The sequence below is a fragment of the Pimephales promelas genome, chromosome 23, assembly GCF_988280905.1.
Source record: "Pimephales promelas chromosome 23, fPimPro1.hap1.1, whole genome shotgun sequence".
Taxonomy (NCBI): Eukaryota; Metazoa; Chordata; class Actinopteri; order Cypriniformes; family Leuciscidae; genus Pimephales; species Pimephales promelas.
Window position 1 is genome coordinate 1,105,313 of NC_142791.1, and position 18,782 is coordinate 1,124,094.

General features: G+C 38.6%; 1 protein-coding gene across 2 annotated transcripts in view; it reads right to left on the bottom strand.

Annotated features, from left to right (window-relative positions):
* Window positions 1–18,782, bottom strand: part of msi2a (musashi RNA-binding protein 2a) — a 225,030-nt gene that overhangs the window by 59,929 nt on the left and 146,319 nt on the right. For both annotated transcript variants that reach the window (XM_039675722.2, XM_039675723.2), the window contains exons 9-10: window positions 12,279–12,393; window positions 7,889–7,963 (exon numbers count right to left, since the gene is read on the bottom strand). In XM_039675722.2, coding sequence (XP_039531656.2) covers window positions 7,889–7,963; window positions 12,279–12,393 — 190 coding nt within the window. The remainder of the gene's footprint in view (window positions 1–7,888; window positions 7,964–12,278; window positions 12,394–18,782) is intronic.

Sequence of the window (18,782 nt, forward strand, 5' to 3'; positions counted from 1 at the left end):
GTTCCCTTTATTTTTTTGAGCAGTGTATATAAAATAATTAAAATAGAGAAAAATATCAATATGGCCACTAAACGTAAAAGAAATCCTAATGTAAAAGAAACATACCAACGAGTATAATAGATTAAGAAAAAAAAGAAAAGTACAAATAAACAGGTCCAGATTAAACCTCTGTGGTGTCTCTGGTTTGAGTTACGCATGTCATTTCCTGTTTCTCTCCTCAGCTCGTTAATCTCTTCACAAAACACAAATCAGTATGCTAACGCTAATGCTAATGAAGGTCACGCGTCCCTGCTTCTCTTTAGCGCTGCTCGCTGTTGTGTCCTTCAGCGAAGTGTCATCCGCGCTGCACAACATCTTCGGTCCCCCAGTGGCCTCTCTCTCCCTCCCTGTGCCAAAGTTAGCACTGGAACAAAGTTCTAGCGAGAGATTAACTTTGGCGGATTAGGTGGGTTAATTATTAGATCTTGGAGGCTCATTGTTTTGTGTTTCCGTCGTGAGAGGCTGCTGGAGAGAGGCGCTGCAGCATTAAATCAATTTCATGGGCTTTTCATTACAGACGAGATAACGCCAACATTTAGCATTCAGTTTTATAGCGTTATTTGAATCTGCTCAAGTGAATGGGCTGATGGGAGAGAAAAGCCCTGCTGAGAGGGCACAAGGACACAGTGCTCTCCCTGCTTCTGTCAGAACCCCACGGGCACCGTAAAAACGCACACACCAACCCCGAGGGAGTGTAGAAAGGGTCTACGACACTGAATCTTCTTGGCTCTGTGATGAAAGAGGGACTTTTACAGGATTCAAAATTCCACTTCCTGTCTGAGGCACATTGGCCCTGACGCACTTCATGCGGACTTTCGGTCTTGTGGACTTAAATTGTGCATGCTCGCCGAGTCCCTTTAGCATTTTAACGCTCTGAAGTGTGCTCAGCAGCGCCCCCTGTGTACCCTTGAAGCGGTGCAGGCTCCACGCACTTTAACTACCCAGGAATCCTTGCGAAATGCCAATCAGAAAACGGACGGGATTTTGATCACGGCTGAGAAGAGAATATTTAAGTATCTTTATGTTTTTTTTATGACATAGGCGTACATTTTACCAGTTTTATACAAACATTATCGACACGTGGTTGATATCTCGAACATAATAATAGCGCGTTAAATAATACGATCGCTTTATGATTTTATTTAAACATTGTTTTATTTTATATACTTTCTTTTTATGTTCGAAATAAAGATTTCAAATTCAAATTCAAAATTACATAAATAGAACCGAATGTCATTGAAACCTATACATTTTTTATTTTCGTGTTAATTATGTATTATTACGTACAACTGCATTTATCATTTACACATAACCATGACATCTATTCTAATGCCCAGTTTTAGAAGTGTAAAAGCAGGCTGTGTAGTTCACATGGACATAAGATTTGGGAAAATAAAATAAATCCTGTTTTCGATGCTGAAGTTTTCTGACAGGGCCATTGATGACGGGTTCAAAAATCAAAAACAAAAATTCACTAATTTATCTATTACAATTAAGCTGTGGCCTAATTTTAATGGATGGTACACAGAGAGAAAGATTTCTTTTGATCAGACTAGGAAACGCAGTGTTGCTTTCAGCGTCAACGAAAATTATGACTAAATATCGTTACCAACGAAGCTTTATCTCGTGATGAAAACGAGACGAGAAATGCTGGTCATGTGACGATGACTATAATTAAATGTATAATTTAATATTGTTGACGAATAAAAAAATTTGGTTTCGTGTCGTCAAATTCGTGCGAATTGAGCGTGTGGCGCGTTAAGCGCGAATAATTTAGTTAGATAAATTATTTATCACGCGTTTGACGTGAATTCGCACCTGCCGCCCAAGTTGAAAAATCGTAACTTTGCCGTCAATTCGCGCCGCGTTAACCAATCAGGAGCCTAGCTGCTTGCTCACGTGATGCTTCGATAAATTATTTTGTAATATGACTAAATGCCAGGTGTGGTTCTAATGCACAGCAAAGCAAATATTTTATCACTTAAAACTTTATTTGTGTTTTATCTTTATCTTTATTTTTTTTGTGTGTATTTGTTTTTTGGTTTTGGTTTTTGCTATTTGTTATGTTAAAGGGACTCTGTGTAGATTTTTAGGTATTTTATTATCTGAAATCAATATTTTTATTCATAAATATGTCCTCAATGGTGTCCAAATACCTCTGCAAATTATCTGACTTATCCTCGTAAATGAAGAATTTATTATCTTTAAGTACATGGGACGTGTAGGTTCACGGAGGCTTCCATGTCGTTTTTTAATAAAAATGTAAAATATTTCAATATACGAGACATGTTCATTTTGTATTGAATGTTATTTATTCCATATCTAGATTATATTAAATATTATTATAATGTTGGTTTCGTCTATACTACTACTGTAGGTACTTATACTATATTGACTGGGTTAAAAAGAATTGCATTACTAAAAATAGACTACAATAAAATTTTCATTGACTAAAACTAGACTATGTCTTTCGTCGACTAAAACTAGACTAATTTTTATTAGGTTTAGTCGCGTTTATTAAAATGACAGCTTGACTAGACGGAAACTAAAATTAAACACTAGCCACACGTCCTGAAATCAGGCTATAAATAAATCTGATGTGAGCCCACACACACACGGCTTGTGTCCGATCAAGCGACACAGAGCTGTGAAATGACAAAATCTGTGCCTTCATCTTTTCTTCATTGCCCACTTTGAAAGGAAAATAAAAACAATGAAAGATGCCATAATAAGAGCCGGGGACGGCTCTCGTTTCATCTGTGCCGCCGGTGACCTGTTGTTGCTGTCCATCGGAAGAAAAATGACGCATGCATCGTTTGTAGTTTGGCGAAAGCTTTTCATGCGATATCAAAGGTGGAATCTTGGCAGCTTCTGGCACAGGTGGCGTCTATCTGAAGAACACATCACGCATACATACAAACATTTCTTTGCTGCCTACACAACTGTAGAAACATATACAAGACAGTCATTATAAATGGGTTTTCAAAACCGAGATTACTTTTCATACGTGAAAGATTTCGCCCAAAATGAAACTACGCTGGATCTTCATCATGAGAGTCTTCTGACTTTGATTAGGGGACAAAAAGTCATTTTGCCAGGCAGATTAAAGGGCTCAATCTTTTTTTAGCCCTTTCATGCTCCATTAAACTTAACGATGAAGGGGGGAGTAGAAATCTCCAGAAAGTTCCCTGGACGTCACGAAACCCACAAACGCCCGCCAGGTGCATGCTTGACGAGAGATGATTTTACGTGACCGCGCAACTCCAACAAGAGTACGACATCATCTCACCGAACATTAGTTTGGTTTTGGACACATATGGGCCGTGAATCACGTGTGTAAGTGTGTGTGTAATGGAGAGAAGTATCTAAAGCAGATGTCCCGCTCATCTAATCATAAAACAAAACCACATCTCCGTGTTCTTCGACAGATCGGGCCCTCGTGCCAGAACGCGACCAAGCAAGTCGGATTTTGTTGTGGAAAATAAATCATTCTCAGCCCAGCCACAAAAGAGCCGAAGCGCTTGGCCTGTTTCTAATGGAAGAGTTTCCAGGATGATCGGTTCGGCCGACCTTAGGTGACGATTGTGTGTCAAGTACAGCTAAGTCTACTTTCCGTGAGAAATGTCACAAATTCACTGATGACAGGTGTCAGCGGTGATCCACTGAGAACTGGAGGAGCTCAGGGCATTAGCACTCTCTTAACAAGCAGTCTGACACGTTAGCTAGAAGCACTTAGTATTAATTAGCAAGGCCACCTCATTATTACCCAAGTAAACACTTCTAATTTGTTATGCATTTTAATGGCCTTCACCAAACACTTAAGAAACATCTTTAGGCATTTAAAGAAACTCAAGACAGCTCGCAAATAACCAGAAGACACTTACTGCTAACACTGCTAAGATTTGTGGGTTCTTTGAACAAGCCCTGAAAAAGAGTCACCTACAAACTCAAGATGTGGTGTATCGAAATATTTAATGATTTAATATTAGGGCTGTCAAACGATTAATTGCGATTAATCGCATCTAAAATAAACATAATATATGTGTGTGTACTGTGTATAATTATTTTTGTATATATGAAGAGTTCAGATGCAAAAGCCTCTAAATGCCATTTGAAATTTTCTTCTAAAATGACCATTTTTATCAAGCTTGTATATTTAAGTTCAGTAATTTCACTTAAATGACAATTAATAGGTAATCCTCATTGCCATTTAAGTGAAATTACTGAACTTAAATATACAAGCTTGATAAAAATGATCATTTTAGAAGAAAATTTCAAATGGCACTTAGAGGCTTTTGCATCTGAACTCTTCATATATATATATATATATATATATAAATACACACAAATGCATGTATATTTAAGAAAAAAATATTAATACATATAATATAAATTATATATAAATCTATATGCAGTATATACATGAAAATATTTCTTAAATATATACAAGCATGTGTGTGTATTTATATATATGAAATAATTATACACAGTGCACCCACATATATTATGTAAACACAAACTTTTATTTTGGATGCGATTAATCGTTTGACAGCCCTATTAAATATATGGTAAATTACTACAATAACTAGACAAAGGCCCATATTTCTTCTATTTCTAACTAAAATAGCGTGTTACATCTGCAAGTGTGGGTGTGCGAGAAACACGGCACAGTTGAGATTGAGCATTAAAAAAGGAATAAGGGCACAACGGCTCTCCAAAAGTCTTCTCACAGATGGTTGATTTCCATAATGACAGCAGAGACGGGGAGATCACCGGGTTTGTCATGATCTCTGATTGACTTGTGTGAGAGAGAATGACTGACTTTGAGGGTGCTTTCACACCGGAGCGTTTGTTTCGGATCAGTTCGGTTCAGTTCATTTAGGGATATGTGAACAAGGCAGTCGCTTGTGTGTGTGTGTGTGTGTGTGTGTGTGTGTGAGATCATCAACAAAAAGACCAACTTTCGGATCCTGCACTTAACGGTCTCGGTCTGGGTCTTTTTTTTTAACCTTTATTTATCCAGGTAAACTGTTTGAGAACCACTTCTCATTTACAAACATGACCTGGCAAGGTCATGTGAAGGTCTTGATCTTGGTCTGGGTCTTGGACTCGGTCTCAGTCTCAGTCTGGGTCTTGGTCTGGGTCTTGATCTCGGTCTGGGTCTGGGTCTTGGTCTGGGTCTAAGTCTCAGTCTTGATCTGGGTCTGGGTCTGAGTCTTGGTCTCGGTCTCGGTCTCAGTCTTGGTCTCGGCGTGGTCTCGGTCTGGGTCTTGGTCTCGGTCTGGGTCTTGGCTGTAATCTCGGTCTGGGTCTAAGTCTCAGTCTTGATCTGGGTCTGGGTCTTGGTCTCGGTCTGAGTCTTGGTCTCGGTCGGAGTCTTGGTCTCGGTCTGGGTCTTGGCCTCGGTCGGAGTCTTGGTCTCAGTCTGGGTCTTGGCCTCAGTCATGGTCTCCGTCTCGGTCTGAGTCTTGGTCTCGGTCTTGGTCTCGGTCTGGGTCTTGGCCTCGGCCGTGGTATTGGTCTGGGTCTTGGCCTCGGCCGTGGTCTCGGTCTTGGCTGTAATCTCGGTCTGGGTCTAAGTCTCAGTCTTGATCTGGGTCTGGGTCTTGGTCTCGGTCTGAGTCTTGGTCTCAGTCTGGGTCTTGGCCTCGGTCGTGGTCTCTGTCTCGGTCTGAGTCTTGGTCTCGGTCTGAGTCTTGGTCTCGGTCTTGGTCTCGGTCTGGGTCTTGGCCTCGGCCGTGGTCTCGGTCTCGGCGTGGCCTCGGTCTGGATCTTGGTCTGAGTCTGGGTCTTGGTCTCGGTCTTGGTCTCAGTCTGTCTTGGTCTCGATACCCTCTGGTCTTGGCAGTGTCTTGTCTTGGTTTAGGCGGTCTTGCCTACAAGTAGTGAGCACATTAATTATCACAGTTGAAAACCAAAAGCCACCTCTTCATCTTAAATTGTTGTGTAATTGAACTTCTCTGTGCGAGAATGTCATCCCAATGAAGCCTTGATTCCTGCTCTCGCTGCATCATAACATTCGTACAGTGTGTGTGTGTGTGTGTGTGTGTGTCTCGACACTGTTAACCTCTAGACAGCGCTGGGAGATCCAGAGAGCGCGTTTGAATCTGCTGCAGTTTTAATACTAATGTAGTGTAGAATTTAACAACGGAAATGACGGCTACATTCGTAAAGTCTTTGTGTGTTACAAATAGAGCCATAATAAGCTCATGGAACGAACTTGTCAATCATCTTGATGGATGACGCAGAGGAAACACTGACCAATAAGAGGATAGTTGTACTTGCATGTGACTTCCGAGAGCATTTTGGTAGGCTATGAAAGGTTGCCTTGTGAAAGCGAACCAGACCAAGAAGAAAATAAGACATTATAACAAATCTATAGGAGTGAAAACACCCCTGTGTGTGTGTGTCACTGCTGTCCTGTTTCAGGGTTCATTTCTAGTTTTAGTACTAAAAAAAAACAGAGAAAGAGACAGATGTTGGTGTAGTGTGATTTTATGGTATTTCGATGTCAGGTGCCGTCACATAAAGATGAGTAACTGCGCAAGAGTTTGAGGCTCACCACAGATCAGAGCACACTTCTGTGCGAGTGAATGTGTGTGTGTTTGTGTGAATGAGAATGTCAGCTTGTGTGTACGTGTTTCCTTTTATGCATCAGGATGAGTCAACCCAGTCAAATATAATTTATAACTATTCTGAATATAAATACAAGGCTCTGTGAGAAAGAAAACAATATGTGGCTCATAAAACCCTCTACACACACATCTCTTTCTGTGATGCCCTCATTAATGAAAAATACAAAAATGAAGTTTTAAAAATTAGCTTATCCTATTCCTAATAACTACACATGTGCTCTACATTATGAAGCGTCCATCAAAACATCCATCAGAAGAAAAACCCATTAGCTCTGCTCGTGATCTCAGCAGACAGGTGGCCATCCACAGAACGTTCATATCAACACTAATATCTGCCACCAGCTGCAGAGCAATGTGCTCACCTTCACGCCCACACACACACACACACACACACACACACACAGCTTTTACATTGTCATACACACACTTCACACATGTGCGCAAGTAACAAACTCCCAAAATTATGCTTAATTACAGTAACAAGACTGATAGATTACATTATAGATAGACAGACAGATAGATAGATAGATAGATTAATGGATGGATGGACGGATGGATGGATGGATGGATGGATGGATGGATGGATGGATGGATGGATAAACAGATTAATGGATGGATGGATGGATGGATGGATGGATGGAAGGATGGATGGATGGATGGATGGATGGATGGAAGGATGGATGGATGGATGGATGGATGGATGGATGGATGGATGGATGGATGGATGGAAGGATGGATGGATGGATGGATGGATGGATGGATGGATGGATGGATGGATGGATGGATGGATGGATGGATGGATGGATGGATGGATGGATGGATGGATGGATGGATGGATGGATGGATGGATGGATGGATGGATGGATGGATGGATGGATGGATGGATGGATGGATGGATGGATGGATGGATGGATGGATGGATGGATGGATGGATGGATGGATGGATGGATGGATGGATGGATGGATGGATGGATGGATGGATGGATGGATGGATGGATGGATGGATGGATGGATGGATGGATGGATGGATGGATGGATGGATGGATGGATGGATGGATGGATGGATGGATGGATGGATGGATGGATAGATAGATAGATAGATAGATAGATAGATAGATAGATAGATAGATAGATAGATAGATAGATAGATAGATAGATAGATAGATAGACAGACAGATAGATAGAAAGATAGATAGATAGATAGACAGACTCACCTGGAAACTGATAGCTGTAGCTTGGAGAAAATCCTGTGTATCCACGACCATATGTTGCCACAATGTTTGGATAACCTACAAACACACACACACACACACACGCACACACACACACACACACACACACACACACACACACACACACACACACACACACAGAAACAGCATCAGTGAGTTTTCTGCTTTATATTTCTGCCTTATGAAGTAAATTCATCACGCTTAACCCTGATCAATTGGACATGTCTGGACGAGGGTGTTTATACTGTATGTAAGACTATCAGAAGAGCAACTTCACTTGAAAAGGAGGATAAATATCACAACTGTGTGTGTTCGAGCACGCGAGCACTTTAAATGAAGAGGCAACTTCAGGGAATTTCATTGCCATCTGTTTTTCTCTGAGAGAGAGAGAGAGAGAGAGAGAGAGATAGAGAGATACTGATGTACGTTATAGTTGGCCTTATTTTCTCGTGTTTTCTTTTTGAAATGTACATGCCGTATTAATTTCATTTTTTTTCCAAAACAAGAACGTGAAACAGCAGTCACTGCTCGGTAATAAATCACGACACACAGATGTCAGAAATCACTGCGAGCACACCTTCGTGCGGAGCCGGCATATGTACACTTCTGATTTCCCGAACCTGTCGTGAGTCGCTCAATATCAGTTGACAGCAATGAAAACACTTCTGACAGCTCTCACAGAATACACTGCTAAAAAAAGGGTCTTCCAGAGAGGATGTGCTCACACACACACACACACACACACACACACACGGGAAACACACGACTCCAGGAGATACCACAACATCTCTCCCACCCTGCACAGAGCAATGTGTGTGTGTGTGTGTGTGTGTGATGTGTCTAAAAAAAGTTTTATTCTTGAAGAGAAGAGGAAAAGAGAGACAAGATGAGAACAATCAAGACAACATGAGGTGAGATGAGACATGAAGAGATGAGAAGAGACCAAAAGAGAAAGACAAAACAAAGAAAAAACACAAGAGAACAACATTTGAACAACAAATAAGGCAGACCGAAGGGATGAGAACAAACCAAAAGAGAAGAAATGAGACATTCAAAAATAAAAGAAACAGCAGAGAAGATATTAGGAGATGCAAAGAGATATAAAATGAAAAGATAAAACAATAATAAACAAGAATAAATGAGACAAGATTAGATGAGCAGAAAAAAAGATGAGACAAAATTAAAAAAAAAAAGTTAAAAAGAGAAAAGACTGAAAGAGACCAGATGAGAGGAGATGAGACAAGACCAGGAGAAAAGAGGAAAGGAGGAGATAAAAAATTAGACGAGGCGAGACAAATACAAATGAAATGAGAAAAAAGAAGAAGAGTGGGATGAGAAATAAACAGAAGAGAAGAAACGAGACAAGAAAGTAACAGCAGAGAGGAAGAGAACAAAAAACATTTTGACAAAAAATTCGAAGAGAACAAATGAGACTAGAAGAGAAGAGAAAAGAACAGAGAAATAAACAAGACAAAAAGAGAAGAAATGAAACAAGATGAGAAGAGACCAAAAGAGAAAGACACAAACAAACAAAAAAACACAAGAGAACAACATTTGAACAACAAATAAGGCAGACCGAAGGGATGAGAACAAACCAAAAGAGAAGAAACGAGACATAAAAAATAAAAGAAACAGCAGAGAAGATGCAAAGAGATATAAAATGAAAAGATAAAACAATAAGCTATTTAAAGAATAAACAAGAATAAATGAGACGAGATGAGCAGAAAAGAGAAGAAAAAAAGACGAGACAAAATAAAAAAACAAGTTAAAAAGAGAAAAGACTGGAAGAGACCAGATGAGAGGAGATGAGACAAGACCAGAAGAACAGAAGAAAGGAGGAGATAAAAAATTAGATGAGGTGAGACAAATACAAAAGAAATGAGTAAAAAGAAGAAGAGTGGGATGAGAAATAAACAGAAGAGAAGAAACGAGACAAGAAAGTAACAGCAGAGAGGAAGAGACAAAAAATTCGAAGAGAACAAATGAGAAGAGAAGAGAAAACAACAGAGAAATAAACGAGACAAAAGAAGAAATGAAACAAGATGAGAAGAGACCAAAAGAGAAAGACACAAACAAACAAAAAACACACGAGAACAACATTTGAACAACAAATAAGGCAGACCGAAGGGATGAGAACAAACCAAAAGAGAAGAAATGAGACATTAAAAAATAAAAGAAACAGCAGAGAAGATGCAAAGAGATATAAAATGAAAAGATAAAACAATAAGCTATTTAAAGAATAAATGAGACGAGATGAGCAGAAAAGAGAAGAAAAAAAAGACGAGACAAAATAAAAAAACGAGTTAAAAAGAGAAAAGACTGGAAGAGACCAGAGGAGAGGAGATGAGACAAGACCAGAAGAACAGAAGAAAGGAGGAGATAAAAAATTAGACGAGGCGAGACAAATACAAAAGAAATGAGTAAAAAAGAAGAAGAGTGGGATGAGAAATAAACAGAAGAGAAGAAACGGCAGAGAGGAAGAGAACAAATGAGACTAAAGAGAAGAGAAAAGAACAGAGAAATAAACGAGACAAAAGAGAAGAAATGAAACAAGATGAGAAGAGATTAAAAGAAAAGAGCTAAGCTGTCCGTATCTCGGTGCATTGTGGGTAAAAAGGCTGCGTCCTCCCCTGGCGGCTGCTATCTCCGGCTCTGATTTGCATTATTAATGTGCGGGCTAATATACCTCTTTTATGGCTCAACAGCTCAGATTCACTTTAAAATCAATTATACATCTGCGGCGGAGAAGCAGGCAGCAGCTCAAATGTGTATTAATCTCCGCAAACATACACGCGGCGCCCCACTATAAAGATAAATGACACGATTAGCAGTGGTAAACAAAAGCGTGAACGCGGCGGCTTTAATGAGATTTGGCGTATAAGAAACGTACAGTTCCTTAAATAATGAGCCCTGATCTGCAGACTTTTTTTCATATGCAAATTGTAGTAAGTTCAGTCTGGTCGTCCTGTTCTCTCCAGTTTCATTTAGATAAGAACTGAGTTAATATTTTCACTTGAGTGCTTCATGCTCTCTCTCTCTCTCTCTCTCTCTCTCTCATTCCTCCACAGCAGCAATCCACGAAAACTTTTAGAAAGTTCACGCATTGTTTAAATTTGAGTATCAGGGATCTGTGTGCATCTCATTATTTCAGGGTTTAAATATAAAATAAATTAATTAAATACAATCAAATTTTATCAAATATGCCAAATTTATGTGTTTTTTTTTAATTGAAAGTCCTGTTATGTGTCACCCCCTTTTTTAAATATGAATGGAAATGCACATTTCAAACTTAAATGGTTATTTTTCAAGAATGCTTAGGGAATATGGACGTAAGATTGGTCTCGTTTTAAAGAATTTATTTCTCGTGAAATAAATTAAGAAAGTGAAACAGAAAAAAAAAGGTATAGAAGTTTGAGTTTATGAAAATGCACAATGTACAAAAATTAATTGTTCATATTTTATATAAAATATGTATTTTCAAAACCTGGGTGACTCTAAAACTGCACAAAAAAAAAAAAAAAAAAATCAAAGCCAAAAATCTAAACAAGTTGTGGTTCAAACTTTAGGTTGATATTGACATAAAAATGAGCTTTCAGTGAGATGTTGTTTGGCCGCAGTACCGAACGCTTCCACTAGGGCACAACCAGACTCCATCACTGCCCATATAAGGGCGCCTCCATTTCCATATGTGTTTGAGTGATCTGAACCATCATTTACACAATTTATGAAATAGACACCCTATTCAGGAGTAATATGAGATGGTTTGGCAGATTTTGATATGAATTCAACCTCTAAGAAACATAAAAAGAACAAGTATGCGCGTTATAGCTCACTCGCTGCAACATCACAAATGGTGAATCTATCATTTTTTTCTTTATATTTAAAAAAATGTCAGACCTTTTTTTGATTGATTTTTCATGTTCATCACTATATCAAAATAAAGGTCTAAACACGCCTCAGGAGTATGAAAATATTCTTGTTACAAATTGATAAATTACGGCTCCTCTGAAAATCAAATATGGAAACTAGAGATTGTAAGCTTTCGAATGATATATAGTTTGTCCAGATTAGTTTAGGTTTAGTATAGGATAATATTGTTTTTAAAAGCCTGTATATATTAAACGTCTCAATATGATTGTGTATGTGATCATGGCAGCAGGTTTGTAAGTTCTTGTTCATTAGCGGGGTCAGAGGTCAGGCAGACGCTGCACTGAGCATTAGCCTAATTTTCCTCTTCATTTGAGTCATTAATACAGACGTTTATCTGCTCATCAGCGCTGAAGAATCCCACGGCACAGACACGTTCACAGACAGACATTTGTCTCAAGTCATCACCTTAAGTGCCCAGTGTGTGTGTGTGTGTGAGACTCACTCAGCATGCCCATGCCAAGCATGAAGGCGTCCATGGTGTACGGAAGACTTCTCGCCCTCCCCCTCGTGCCTGGAGGAAACATCACCTCCTTCGGCTGGGCCTTCTTACATTCTACCTGTGGACACACACACACACACACACATACTTCATACAAACTAAAATAAATAGAACATGCAATATAATACTAGATGATTTAGCATAATTATGCATGTTGGATAAACAACATTAATGCTTGATTAATTAAATAAATAATTAAATTGCAATCAGCATTCAATCAAGGAAGTACAGAAAATAATACCATGATGAATAAATATTAAATACTTCACACAAATGAGTGTTTGGGGTCAGTTAGTAATTAATTTTTTAAGAAAGCAATACATTTATTCAGTATTCAGCAAGAATGCAATTTAATAAAGACAATAGTACTATTTTAAATACATGTTTCTATTCATCAGCAATATTTTTCTTAATTGATCTTTTTTTTTTTACGAATCAGCAGATCAGAATGATTTTTAAAGGATCACATGACACTGAAGATGCTGAAAATTCATATTTGTTCCCACATGAATACATTTCATTTTATAATGCATATTATATTTAATGCATATTAAAATGGTTATTTTAACCCTCTGGGGTTCTTCGTTTAACAGTCACACTCGGGAATTTCGAGTCAAAATTGACCCAAAGGGCGGGATTCATATTTAAAAAAGAAAATCATATTTTTTTTTTTACTTGTTTTTTTATAATATTTTTTGGTGTTTTGAGAAAATTTCAAAAATACAAAAATTTATAATTAGTATTAATGCAATAATTATGAACAAATTTTCCCCCATTGAATATAATAGACATTTTTTTTATTTTTTTTTTAAAGCTGTATTTCATTTTGGAGTCAAGCCTAGGCCTCATAAAAGCAATTTTTGAAATTAGATGGATGCAATCTCGTGGACAAACTGAGCTTTTTAAAAATGCAAAACACATGTATAATCTGAATTTTTTGGTGTGTTTGTATGTGTGTGTGTTTGTCTGTTTTGCACTCTTGATGTTTTATAAATTCACCCCTTCACCATTGTGTGCTTTTTTTCAAGATCGTTGCTGATTTGTAGATTGTACGCACAAAAAAACTCAGTATTTTCACATTTTTGCCAATTTCCCATTCATTTCCTATGCGGGCCATTTTTGACCCAAAGGTCCTGAGTGCGACTATTTTTTTTTATGACCACTTAGACCCCAATTCTTTTGGGTGTTCATATACCAAGTACCATTAAAGTCACCAAGTTTCGGACCATTCCGATGAAGCTAACATTTTTTTATTTAAACGCTTCGGGTCATTATTGAGGGTTAAACTGTAATATTATTTCAGAAAACCACCGTTTTTAGTTTTTGTTAAAATAAATGCAGCCTTGTTTTTTTTGTAAAAAGAAATGTACAATATCTCTGGATGAAGTATGGCCGTGCTCTCGACAGGTTTCCTGAACTTGTTTGGAGGTCATCGGACCGTAAATATGATGCCTAATAAATGAGAAATTTTGGAACAGAGCTCGAATCACACTATATCTCATGCTCTGTCAGTTTGAGCTTTGTGTACTTTTCTAGCCTAACAAATAGGTGTGCGTTTGTGTATCCAAAGCATTTATCAAACATTTTTCTAAATCCGCCTTTCTGCTTCCGCCCCGTGATTCTCATGTTCTCGCTCTTTGATTGACATTTCACCCTCGGAGCGGACAGCCGACGGCACGGAGGAATATTCCTCCAGAGAGCTGCGAGAGGGAAGACAACATGTCTATAGCAAAGGGGAGAAATAAACAAACACACAACGGAAAACATCAAACCCAAACAAACACACACACACACAGAGACAGACGCTCGCTCTCTCTGCTGGTGATATGAGGATAACCGGGTCAGACGAGGAGAGGCGTTCCTCCTGACAGGCCTAGCAGGCAGAAGATCCTATTTACCAAGCACATCTGCATGCTTACAGGAGTGTGTGTGTGTGTGTGTGTGTGTGTGTGTGTGTGTACGTGCTGACAGCGCCTCTATGGTAAGAACACGATGCATTTGCACTTGGCTGAATCTGTCCTCTGTGTTGATCGACTTGTCTGCCTGCCCAGGGCCCGTCCATCTGTGTGTGAGTGTGTGTGCTGCTTGGCCTTTCACAACACACACACATTGCAGATCATCTCCCATTGAGACTTGCACAGATGCTGCTTGGCACAGCTGGACACACACACACACACACACACTGAAGTTCAGCTTGCTGTGCCGTCAGCGCTGCTCTGAATACATGAGATATTTCTGGATTCATTAAATGAGTGAAATATTATAACATGTAAATGCATTATAATTACTACAGAATAGCAATGAGGTGTTAATTAATACTAGTAACTTGTTCAATTAATAGACTCCATGGAAAACAAAAGGTGATATTGAAGGGATAGTTCACTTTGAAATTAATGTTTGGTATGTTTTATCTTACTCCAAGATGTAGATGTCTTTGTTTCCACAGTAGTTTCAATTTTGATATTTTTAGGTCAAACCGTTCATATAATGGAGGTCTATGGTCACCACCTCAAAGAGCATGCACAGAGAAGTCCAAATTAAACATGATTTAATGACTCGTAAATGTAAGTACACATTGATGGCCTAAGACACGAAACGAGCGGTTTGAGTGAGAAAACGAACAGTGTTTATATCGTTTTTAGCTTTTGTAACCACAGCCACGTCCAAGTGATCCCTGGGCGCTTTGTGGTAACAAGAGGTAAAAACGATATAAATACTGTTGGTTTTCTCACACAAACCGCTCGTTTCGTGTCTTAGGCCATCAATGTGTACTTACATTTACGAGTCATTAAATCATGTTTAATTTGGACTTCTCTGTGCATGCTCTTTGAGGTGGTGACCATAGACCTCCATTATATGGTTTGACCTAAAAATATCAAAATTGAAAATACTGCGAAAAACAAAGACACCTACATCTTGGATGCCCTTGAGGGAAGATAAAACATACCAAAAATTAATTTCAAAGTGAACTATCCCTTTAAGCGCTCAGCTGCTCTTTTCCAAATATATAATGATAAAAGCCCAGAATGTCCATTTTCAGGTGAACTACTTCTATAATTCACGAGCTGAAAGAGAGAGATGTACAGATGTGTTAGTGAACGAGTGTTTTGGACAACTGTTGTGCAGCATGTCAATTTCAATGGGTTTAATTCTGGATGGCAAACACTCATCTAGCCAGACATAAACCAGGAGGTAAAATCACGGGCTATTATCTGCTCACACACACACACATGCTGCTGCTGTCTAAAAAGGTTATCTCAGTCTTTTTTAACCCCAGCACCCCCTTCATAACCCCAAACATTACACCATTTTCAAAAACTCTTCAGCCTGTTCCACTACATCTGTTGCGACATCAATAAGCCGTTTCAATACTACAACCGTCTCTACACACACTTGTTCAGAGAGATGCTTTCACCAGTCTCATCAATCCACTGCAGTGTGTGTGGGGGAGAGAAAGATAACCATTCAAAATAATCATCCAAACTCTTCAGGATCTCAATTTATACTCAACATGTTTTGGTATTTTTCAGCATTTTTTTTTATCCAAACTGAAGTTTTTTTTTTTAGCCGAAAACCAAAGTTTTTTTTTTTTAAAAGAGTTGCATATAAACTTTTACAAACAGAACAATGAGGTAGTTTTTATATCAGCGTTCTTAATTACAAAATTAAATTTCCACTCCAATTCGTTTATAAAAAGTGCATGAAATACACATTAACCCGTTCAAAAAACACAGAAGCACTAATTAGATGTCACTGTTTTTGTCGAAGATTTTGGCCTTCTGAATTTTTGCTGCATCACAAAACGCCTAAATGAAATAAGGAACACCTCAAAATCACATATTCATAAAGAAGATTTAACAATTCACTTGTGGAAAGAACAAAGTGAGGAAAAAGAAAAAGTAGTGAAATCTGCTTCTCTCTGAGCTATAATTGGTCAGCAGCCGCCTCAACAAAATGAACAAGTCAGATAAAACTCATGCCTCATTTAGACCATTAATGACACATTTGAGAATAAAATCTAAAAGCACTTCTCTAAAACCAGTTTCTAGAGTCCATTTAGAGGCACTGGTTCCTTCTGATCTACCAAAACAGAAGAACAGCAAAGAAGCTGCTCGAGTTTTCTGAATTTAACCTGCATTTTAAAGCTTCACGAAATGTCATGTTGGACTCAACAATCACCAAACAAGTCAAACTTGGCTGAGAAAAAGTTTTGGACTGAAAAAGAGAATGCACTAAAGAGACAGCAGGACTAATCAGACTTGAAAAGCCTGTGAATTGATGGCGAGATCTGTGTGTGTGTGTGTGTGTGTGTGTGTGTGTGTGTGTGTGTGTGTGTGTGTGCGGTAGATGGACACCCGGTGAGATGTTCAGCCAGGCAAACAGGTTCACCATCATCACATGAAGACACAAGGAGACTCTGGGTTTGCATCTCTGTAAATAACATCTAATTATTGGAAGCTTCAGGGACTGTGGTGGTTTTGGGGTGTTTAAGGTCTGTAGGTCTGTAGATTATTACAATATGAAAAACATATTCATTTTCGAAATTTGTTAAAGATTAGCATAATGGAAAAACAGGAAACGCACAATAAAATATCCAATATCTTGCGATAACCAATCAATTAAAAAAATCAATAAATGTTGTCCGATAACCAATGATGCTGATATAATGTTCATCTTTAAAAATCTTGAAACCAATCAGAGCAGAACTCCTCATTACTATTCACTACCCTTCGGCCAATCAGATCAGAACTCCTCATTACTATTCACAACCCTTCGGCCAATCAGAGCAGAACTCATCATTACTATTCACGACCCTTCAGCCAATCAGAGCAGATCTCCTCATTACTATTCACGACCCTTCGGCCAATCAGATCAGAACTCCTCATTGCTATTCACGACCCTTCGACCAATCAGAGCAGAACTCCTCATTACTATTCACGACCCTTCGGCCAATCAGAGCAGAACTCCTCATTACTATTCACGAGCCTTCGGCCAATCAGAGCAGAACTCCTCATTACTATTCACGAGCCTTCGGCCAATCAGATCAGAACTCCTCATTACTATTCACGACCCTTCGGCCAATCAGAGCAGAACTCCTCATTACTATTCACGACCCTTCGGCCAATCAGAGCAGAACTCCTCATTACTATTCACGACCCTTCGGCCAATCAGAGCAGAACTCCTCAGAACTCCACGAGCCTTCAGGTAAAATCAGACCATTTGATTGTTGAAAATGGACCTGTAAAACCATTTTAGCATTTTAAAAGCCCTTAAATATGCCAGATATGATATCACAAAATGAAAATATTATTTCAACACATTCAAGGGCAACTTTAAAATGATCACACCGCTAGCCTCTAAGGTGGCGTACTCTGGTTCAGACCAAGAAATCAAACCAAGTGTGAACACGGCCTCGATCTCATGTGAAGCTCCACTGGTCGGCAAAAGTGCAAAGCAAGAAAGCAATCAGGTCTCGTCATTTCCAATAAACAAACAGCCTTTTCTAGCATTACAGTTATTTACCTTACATTAGCGCTCTGTGCTGTTCTTACACAGTCAGTGAATGGACGACAGGAGAGACAATCAGAACAGAAATGAAAGGTTGCGCCGCCCTCTGCACAATACAAGCACATGATGGACTATCACTGGGAAATCGATCGCATGGCTCCGCGCTCACGGATCTGTCCCTGGGCTCAGGAACAACCTGTCTGTGACGGAAGATCCTGAGGGGTTTGATCCTCTGCTACCCCACAGGTGTCCCATGAGCCTCGTGGACTCCTGTCAATCACAGCAGAGAGAGCCAGGGGACGTTCCTCTACACGTAAAACACATTCCTATCCATTTGTACACACTTTTCTTCATTTATTTCTTCAATATTACAATTTAAATTACATTTAACAATTCAAAAGTCTCCTATGCGCACCGAGGCTGCATTTATTTGATTAAAAATACAGCAAAAACAGACATATTGTGAAATATTACAATTTAAAATAAATAGAAAGTGGTTTCTTTTTTAATATCAATTTAATTTGAATTTATTCATGACGGGAAAATGGAATTTTCAGCATGTCTTCAATGTCACATGATCCTTTGGAAATCATACTAATATCCTGATTTGGTGCTAAAAAAAAACCTTTCTTATTGTCTCAATGTTTTTGTGGAAACTGTGATACTTATTTAGGACACTTTCAATAGAAAGTTCAAAAGTACAACATTTATTTCAAACAGAAATCTTATTTTCTTATCTTCAAGAAAGCTTTTTTTTTTTTTTGATTGATTGATAGAGTAATTAAAATAACTGTTTCATTTTTAGTTAAATATAATATTACATTGTTTACAAAAGATTCTCAATTAGGTTCACATATTTCAGCTAAATCTGGCCAAAAATAGCCAACTTATTCATTTAGCTGACGCTTTATTTATCCAATTTTATGTGACGTTTAAGGT